At 32.8% G+C, this 9,093-nt stretch overlaps 1 protein-coding gene across 1 annotated transcript; it reads left to right on the top strand.

Annotated features, from left to right (window-relative positions):
- Positions 1-2,791: 2,791 nt before the first annotated feature.
- Positions 2,792-5,659, top strand: LOC136227168 (cation/H(+) antiporter 2-like). The gene is made up of 4 exons (XM_066015859.1): positions 2,792-2,950; positions 3,327-4,313; positions 4,390-5,309; positions 5,374-5,659. The coding sequence occupies exons 1-4, from the start codon at positions 2,792-2,794 to the stop codon at positions 5,657-5,659; spliced, it is 2,352 nt and encodes a 783-aa protein (XP_065871931.1).
- The last annotated feature ends 3,434 nt before the right edge of the window (positions 5,660-9,093 follow it).

The raw sequence follows: 9,093 nt of genomic DNA, 5'->3' as shown, positions 1-9,093 counted from the left end.
TTTGAATAAATTAAAAACTCAAAACAAATGATTTAACTAGGAAATCATTGCTTTTAGGTAACTTTAAATCAATTTAGAGAAATCCAATATATACAGAAAATATATTTGATAAAACTGAAATTAATGTAGAATAAGAGAAAATATGAACAATTTATATTTTCAGTACAAATAATTAAATAATAGATATGATATGTTCTCTCGAAAACCTTTACCTAGATTGTGGGATTTTAGAAAAATCACGAATAATTGATCAGAGATTTTTCGTTTAAGAAAAATGCAATTTATTCAGATGGTTTCAATAGAATTTTGATTGTATCTGGTGTAAATGTTTTCCTCTCGAACAACTGGTATAGGGGTTGCTATTTATAAGCTTGATTTTTAGGGCTAAAAGTGGAAAAATGAAATAAAAGCAGGGTTAATGCCAAAAACGAAAGTAACCTAATAAAACTAAAGGGAATAGGTATGTATGCATGCTCTAGGCGCATGCAATGCATGCGCTAGAAGCTTGCCAAAACTCGTCAGGTACGTCCAGGGGGTAAATGAGGGTGTGCAAGCAGGCATTCCGCACAGGGCCTTAAAATTAGAAGGGCCCCAAAATTTAAGACGTGGTTAGTTAAATATAGATATTAGCTTAAATTGAAAAAAATAATAATATAATGTAATAAGATTTATTTACACTATTTCTCTCTATTGAATGCATGTGTGATTTAGATATTTAACCATTCAAAATTCACAACCTTACAATTCATTCATTTCTTTTTATATTTTCTTAATACAAAATTCTATTGAATAATAAGAGTTTGATAAAAATTTAGCACAGGGCCCCAAAAAGTTTAAGCCGACCCTGGGCACGTCCTAGACGCGCGCCCACACATGTATTACCGCGTATGTAGAGCATGTAATGCATGCACCAGGGCAGCATTGATATATGTCGGCAGCGTGTCTGCCGCGTGGTAGGGACGTACCGACATGTGTCTTCCCCCTCCAAAATCTTAGTCCATAGTTTTCTGGCCTGAAAATGCCTTTAATGTTTCACCCAGGGCTAAAAATGACTCTATATAAGGTTATTGTCCGATTTCATCCTGAACTTTACTCAAACTTTCACCTAGTCACAATTTCCTTATTAAACCTTCAAAATGAGCCCGAAAAAGTGCATTATAACACTCTCGGGGGACATGACTCACTAAGATATCTTGAAATTCAATTTCACTTTGAAAATTTTGGTTTTGAGTGGGAAAATTTTAACTTTGACTTCCTAACAAGTGATTTTTTTTATCAATTTTCGATCATATTTTCTGAACATCCTTCAAATATTTTCATCACAGGATTTCGACTCCATGTCTACAGTAGTGTCATCTTCTATGACCATAATCGATAACGTTTTAGGAAAATTCGGGATATATATTTTTTTGAAAGTTGGGATTTCCTATATTTTTTGTACCACCTCTGCTATATTAGTAGTTGGTCCTTACTGAGCTTAGACTAACACAATCCAATAAGTACAAGGGGAAAAACAAATAAGTCCAACCAATTTTATTTTGCATGCAAGACATATACCTAAATCTACAATAAGTTTTGTTAATAAAATGAGAAATTGCTTTAGCAAGTTATATATATATATATATATATATATAGTTGTAAGAGAAACTATGTTCTTTATATCATTAGTAAAAGAAAAAGGAATTCGATTAAGAGTGTAAGTCTTCAATAGTTGGCATGTTGACTTTCATGACGTGTCATGTTGACTTTGATGATGTGGCCCAATGAATTATTGAATTTTCTATACGTGGCTTGTTGACTAGATAACATGAAAAATGGTGTTAGTCTTTTTTTTTTTTTTTGCTAATTGAGTAAAGCAGATGTGTTTTTTTTTGCAACAAAAAGCTGCATTCCTCTACTTGTAAATTCATAAAACATGTCATAAGGTCGGAGCTTTCATGTAGAGACAACACCAATGCGACGCCTTAGGTCTTCTGCATGTCCCGAGGTTAAGATTTCCTTGTGTGCGATAGTCACTAGTTTCGCCCTCTCATAGCTCGTTAGGGAGAGAGCTCCCGACTAGTGTGGTGCCTAGATAACATGCCCATCAATCATAGTCAAGTCCTAGAATTTTGACATGCTCCCAAAAATCAATTGTATTGTCATGTCGTACTCAAGATAGATAAACATCCATGACACATGCTCATTATTTAATGTTGTCCTGCATCCAACATTTAAGCTTACAAACAACAAGAATCTCACTCAGCTTCTGCATCACGATTATGGTTTGTAACAAACCACATTAGTTTTTTTTCTATTCTATATACATATATAATATATATTGAAAAATCTTTCTTTATTGCTAAGATTATACAATGAATAAATTGACACTTTGTTAGTAATTTAAAAATATAAATTTATATACATGTACTCTACTACTAATGCATGACTCTATTATTAATTTAATAAAGTATGGTGACTGAGAGAAATAAGGAGAATTTGTTTTCCAAATTCTGGCATCAAATAAATATGATGAAGTCTTAGTTGAGACAAATTATAGGAATTTTTTTTGCATATTGTATAACCATGTTCCCGCAAAAAAAGGTGTTCCAATTAATCTTAGATGTGGATTTAATATTTCTAAACCACAAGAATGTCTTAAGCAGAGAATATGGAGTGAGATAAGACGGAAAAATAGAAAGACCCATTGAGTAGCACTTTTATATTCATTTTAACTTTTCAGCAGTTAATTATACCAGCTTCATTTCTAGTTCTTAAACCTTCAACATTGAGTAGTTCTTTTTTTATAAAAATGGATGCATCACAATATAAAAGAGTAATTTGCCAAAATGATTCATTTAACCCATTAATCACAACAGGAATGCAAGCAGCTATCATGTTAGTCATTTCCCACATCTTTCACCTTATCTTAATACCATCTGGACAACCTGGACCCATTGCAAATATTATTGTAAGCACCTCAATGTTTATCTAAACATACTATATTAGAAAATAGATAACATCCACGATACTCATGGAGTAATACACTCACCAATCAAAAGATGGATGCATACCATTTCATGGAAAATTAATGGCGGAACTATAGGGGTCACGAATGGTCCATCCCCCAACTATGGGAAAAAAGAACGACAAATTGTGATAAATAGAGGGTATTGAATTAGCGAGGGCTGATTCTTAATCCCCAAAAACATATGTGTTTTCTAACATATGTTTTTTTATGCTAGTTCCGTCACTGATTGGTGTTGAGACTCAATTGATTGGTTGGATGTATTGCTCTGAGAGGTAAGCATTGATTTGAATAATTCTTATAAGTTCATGTTTATCAGGCAGGATTGGTGTTGGGTCCTTCATTGTTGTGCCGTATCAAACAACTTAAGGAATTCTTTATCATGTCATCATCTTTAGATTACTATCAGCTGTTGACATTCACTTTTCGAGTATTTTTCATGTTCATGATTGGTTTAGACGCAGATGTTCCTTACATAAGGCGAAACTTACGTTTGGCGAGCACTATTGCCTATGGTGGTATGATCATATGCACATTCTTTGGAGCTGCTTCGGCTGTCCTTATCCTATATTTATTGAGATTTCAATACAATAAATGGATATTGATCATGGCAGTCCCATTAGTCATAGCGAACTCAGCTTCTCCTATTGTGATTCGGTTAGCAGCTGAACTCAAAATCGACACAGCGAATGTAGGGAGACTTGGAATAACATCATCATTAGTGAATGAAATGTCTTGTGTCTTAATCTATTGTGCCTACATTTCAGTTCGATCTTGGACAATGTTTGGACATGGGATTTTTAGCCTTTTCTTGATTCTAATACTTATTATTGTTAATAAGTATTTGTGTAGTTGGTTTAACAAGAGAAACCCAAACCAGAAGTATGTCTCAAACTCGGAGGTTCTTATTGTTTTCTTACTGGTTATAGGGGTTGCATTTGTTATTGAATCTTATGGTTACCTAAGTACACTTGCTTGTTTCTTTCTTGGTTTAATGTTCCCTAGAGAAGGAAAAACAACTCGAACATTGAATCGGAAACTCACTTATGCTGTTCATAACTTCATGCTTCCAATTTACTTTGGTTTCATTGGATTTCAATTTGATGTGGTTTACTTTACAAATCTTGAGAATGTCATTATGATTGGACTTATGATCCTACTGAGCACTGGAGGGAAAATTGCTGGGACTCTCATTGCTTGCCATTATTCTAAAGTTCCAAGGAATGAGGGTATGATCCTTGCTTTCATACTCAACTTGAAAGGCCATACGGAACTTATTATGCTTGAATTAATCCCCAAGTTCATTGTAAGTTTTTCCTTTTATTAAATTATAGGTGTTAATTAGTTCAAAGTTGAAATTGTAGTAACACGTACTTTAATAGGCATGGTGGAACCGAAGACTTCATAGCTTGGTGGTAATAGTAGTGGTGCTTGACACAATAATAGCAGGAATAGTGGTGGTGTTTATGTTGAGAACACATGATGATTACTTTGCCCATAAAAATACATCCCTAGAATCAAATGATACAGAATCTGAACTCCGAATCTTATCATGTGTATACAATTCTCGTCACATTTCTTCTACAGTTGGACTTATATCATCTATGGCAGGTGTTAATACTACACCTATCACACCTTACCTAATACACTTAGTAGAACTCCCTAAGAAACATACCAAATGCAAATTAATGTATCACCAACTTCAAGATGGTGATCAATTTAGCGACGAAGAAGAATATGGTGGAAATGATGTTTTAGAGATCAATGATGTGGTTGATTCATTTGCTATAGATACTCAAATTTTGATCCACCAAAGTAAAGTTGTGTCCTCATATGCAAGAATGTACGAAGATGTTTGTAGTAAAGCAGAGGATTGTAGGGTCTCTATTATATTAGTTCATTTGTATAAGCATCAAAGGATTGATGAAATGTTGGAGACTGGGAAGGAAGGTATTAGACAAAGTAATCAAATGGTTCTTCGTCATGCTCCATGTTCAGTAGGGATGTTGGTTGATCGAGGGCATACCGGATTTAAGAGACCCAGACCTGACTCGATACAACATGTAGCAACTTTGTTCTTTGGAGGTGGTGATGATAGAGAAGCATTAGCATATAGTCAAAGGATTGTGATGCATCCTTATATTAAGTTGACAATTATACGTTTCACCTCAACATCAAATGAACAACTTCGTACTTGGGATATTGATGGATGCCATAAGAATGATGAACTTCTCTTGTCAATAACAGATTTTGAAGCTGAAAATGCAAAGGATGATACATCTATGCACGACTTCCTTAATAGGTAATAATTTTACCCTAAAAAATTCTTTATAAGTAGACGTAACTTATGTACTTTTGTTTATCAGGTATGTCAAGTCTTTTGGAGTTGCATACATAGAGAAGAATGTGAATTCAGAAGAGCAAATAACAACATGTTTAAGAGAATTTGGAGAAACGTTTTCATTGATTATAGTAGGAAAGGGAAAAAGAGGGCATTGTTCAATTCTAGATGGTTTAAACAATTGGGGAGAATGTGATCCAGAGCTTGGAACACTTGGAGATCTCTTGGCTTCTCCAAAATTGAATATTCGTAGTTCTGTTTTAGTTATTCAACAACACAGTAAGCATATGAATAAAGAAGTAGCCACTTAATTATAGTTTTTTATGATTATGTTTTTGCACAGGATATAGAGTTACACAAACTAATTTGTTAGTCAAACAAAATATAGATATTAATTTCTTTCTTTTAAAATATTATTAAGTGAAAAAATATGAATTTAAATAATTATCATGATGAACTTCATAAATTGTGTAACACCTTTTATTCATAAATCATAAATATAAAAAAAACAACAATAAATTCCATTCAATATGTTATCATAACCTAAATGTGTGGTTCCATTAGATTCATAAGATAAATGTAATCCAACATAAACTAAAATAATCAAATCCAAACATTTAAAGTTCTAATATATGTCGATAAGCTAGATTAATAAAAATAAATTCTAATAATAAGGACTCCATATATTGGCCGCTCCGAACGAGCGTCGCTACTAATATCTTATTCTAGGAAAATGGTGGAGGAAAAGAGTGAGTTGTTGACTTAAAAAGATAGTAAATAAATGCATAGCACAACCACATGCGTATATAATAATTTTCATGCATTTAATTTATAATTCCATGCAATATATACAAAAGTTAATAATTATAAGCTATTTTATTTAAAGGTAATGCTTATCCTTTTTTAAGAAAAAGGTCCTACTTATCCTAGTCTATTATACTTAATGGTTGCATTACCATAATTTAGCCATCTCATTGTGGTACCCTATTATAACAAATACTTAGTACCTAACACAAATTTCTAGATGCCCTATGATAACAAATACACAGTACTCCATCATAAATTTCTAGGTACCATATCGTAACAAATACCTAGTACTTTGATACCTTGTTGTAATAAATACTCGTAACCATTAAATATACTATCCTAGGTAAGCTTGAGTCTCAAATTTCTAACCTTTCACAATATACAATACATATATGAAATATAATACTTCATTCTCATATCATCGTCATTACTAATCTCATTCTGAAATCCATTTATGACACCACAATCAACATCAATTAATATATCAAAAGCACATATCAAACTTATAAATCAAGCTAATAACCATTTACCATCATCAAGTCAAAATTATAATAAAAGTACAAATCACATACAAATATATACCACATATTTAATTAATCACTTGACTTTAACACGAGCATAAAATTTAAGTAAGAGATTCTTTTTGATCTACCTTCTCTTTGATCCTCATCTCCTCTGAACTTTCTTAATGAAGAAAACTAGATGCCTCAAATAAGGTCGGTGAAAGATACAACAAATTAGGGTTATTTTTCGATTGAGATAAACATATAGGGAGAGAGATTTGACTACAGCTTAGAGTAAAATATGAATTTAAAATTTTACTAATTGCAAATATATTTTCTATTATTAAACTTTTATATATATATATATATATATATATATATTAACATAAATACTAATTTTTTTTATTTATCATAACAACTCATGTTTCAATAAATTATTTTAGAACCGAAATTTTAAGTGGATTGCTAATTATCGCTCTCCATTTGGACTTTTTGCCCTTCTCATAATTTTGAACAAAAACTGAAAATTCTCTCTCCAAAATCACAAACCCGAACAACAATAATTGAAATTATGAAAATAATTGATGCGCGCCAACCCAAGGACCCCGGAAATGGATGATTACGAGTCGGAAACATTAAAAATTACCTTTTTTTTATCAAAGTAATCATGAAAATAATGCATATTTTTTTGTGACGATTTTGCATTTTTCTTCATAAAATTTTTGATGATTTTTCATAATTTCTTTTATGCCTAGGCAAGAAGTTCATCCGCCTACACTTTGGGCAGGCGAGATTTTCTCCCGCTGAGGCCAAATACGAGTATTAAAAAAATTCTAAATCGTCCATTCTGAAGTTCTCGGGTCCATTTTTTACCTCATCTTCGAAATCATCTATTTCCCGAGTTCTCGGGGTCTATTAATTTTAGAATTTCGATTTTACTCAGGAGAGAGAAAGAATTTTCAGTTTTTTATCAAAATAAAATGAGAAGAGAAAAATTGTCAAATATGACGGTGATAAGTAAAAGGGAGCGGTAAATAGCAACACCCAATTTTAAAGATGATAGTGTTAATATATATATATATATATATATATATATATATATAAGAGTTCTCAATTGTGAGTCTCCATGGATAGAGACTAATAAAATTTGATTAAATGACCTACTATAGCAGGTTACCAAAAATTTATCAGGTTACCAAAATCACAATATTTCTCTTTCTAATTAATTTTTACGTTTTTTACAAAGTTCTTCTTCTCTCTCTTAAGATATATCTCTATATTAAATTCATCTTGTTGAAACCTTTTTAATTATTTATTTTAAAGCAAAAAAAAAAATAGAAACCAACTAGCTCTCCATCTCGGTCAATTCACCTTCTCTATTCTTTTCCATTATAAATGAAATAAATTCAACCAAATAGTTCTTCAATCCTAAAACTTGTGCGAAACAAACAATCTAACCCAAAGAAATTGTTACTCAAGTTGCTGTCTATATGAAAAGCATTTTTATTTTTTTTATTTTTTTGAATTAAAAAGCACTTTTGTTTATGAATTGATTTTTCTGATAAACAGAAAGAATTAGGATTTGAAACTTTATATATTGAATTCAATAAGAAGATGAATGAGGAAAGATTGTGAAATATCTTTCTCTGTAATTCTCATTGAAGAAGAAAGAAAAGCAGCCATTACAATATATAGAAAGATAGAAAAGCAACATGACAAAATAGGAAAGGCGGTTATAGGTAATGACAATAACAAATTGCACATGGAGGATAACAAATTCCATGAGGTGGCATTCAATCCTTGTCGATCTCCAACGGCAATAGGTACGGTGATTCTGATGCAAATGGATGGTGTGATGAGCTGATGAGGGTAGATGAGGTACGGTGGGGTGTATGGTAAGGATAAGTGAAATGTTTCTAGAAGGTATTTGAAAATTGGGGGTTACCGTTAGGAACCCTAGAAAGGGAAATAGAAGACAGAGAGAAAGAGGCAATTGATCTGAATTCTTTAGCCTCCCTCAAACTTGACTTGGTACAGGTTAAACAAGCCAAGTTTGGATAACAAGAAACACAGATGGGGCGAATGCTGAGCTTTGGTGAACAAATCCGCTAATTGGAGCGCTGAGGAGATGGGCATTAAGCAAATTATGCCTGACTGAACTCGTTCACGGATCACATGGCAATCAATGTCTATGTGTTTTGTCCGCTCGTGGAACACCAGATTCTGTGCAATGTGCTGGGCCGACTGATTATCACAAAATAGCAAGGCCGATGGAGAGTGTACGAGAAAATCTCGTAACAGATATGTGAGCCAGTGCAGTTCGCAGGAAGTGGACGCCATGACACGATATTCTGCCTCCGATGATGACCGTGAAACGGTATTTTGCTTTTTAGAGCGCCAGGAGACAGGGGAGATGCCAAGGAATACCACATAAC

The sequence above is a fragment of the Euphorbia lathyris genome, chromosome 4 (assembly GCF_963576675.1).
Source record: "Euphorbia lathyris chromosome 4, ddEupLath1.1, whole genome shotgun sequence".
In the NCBI taxonomy this organism is placed as follows: Eukaryota; Viridiplantae; Streptophyta; class Magnoliopsida; order Malpighiales; family Euphorbiaceae; genus Euphorbia; species Euphorbia lathyris.
This window is presented reverse-complemented; position numbering and strand designations above follow the sequence as displayed.

What these genes read in the sequence shown, in the direction of transcription:
- LOC136227168 (XM_066015859.1), top strand. Translation starts at nt 2,792, where the DNA reads ATGGATGCATCACAATATAAAAGAGTAATTTGCCAAAATGATTCATTT. An exon ending in GACCCATTGCAAATATTATT is followed by an intron (nt 2,951 to 3,326) that starts GTAAGCACCTCA and finishes CATGTTTATCAG; the next exon opens with GCAGGATTGGTGTTGGGTCC. An exon ending in AATTAATCCCCAAGTTCATT is followed by an intron (nt 4,314 to 4,389) that starts GTAAGTTTTTCC and finishes GTACTTTAATAG; the next exon opens with GCATGGTGGAACCGAAGACT.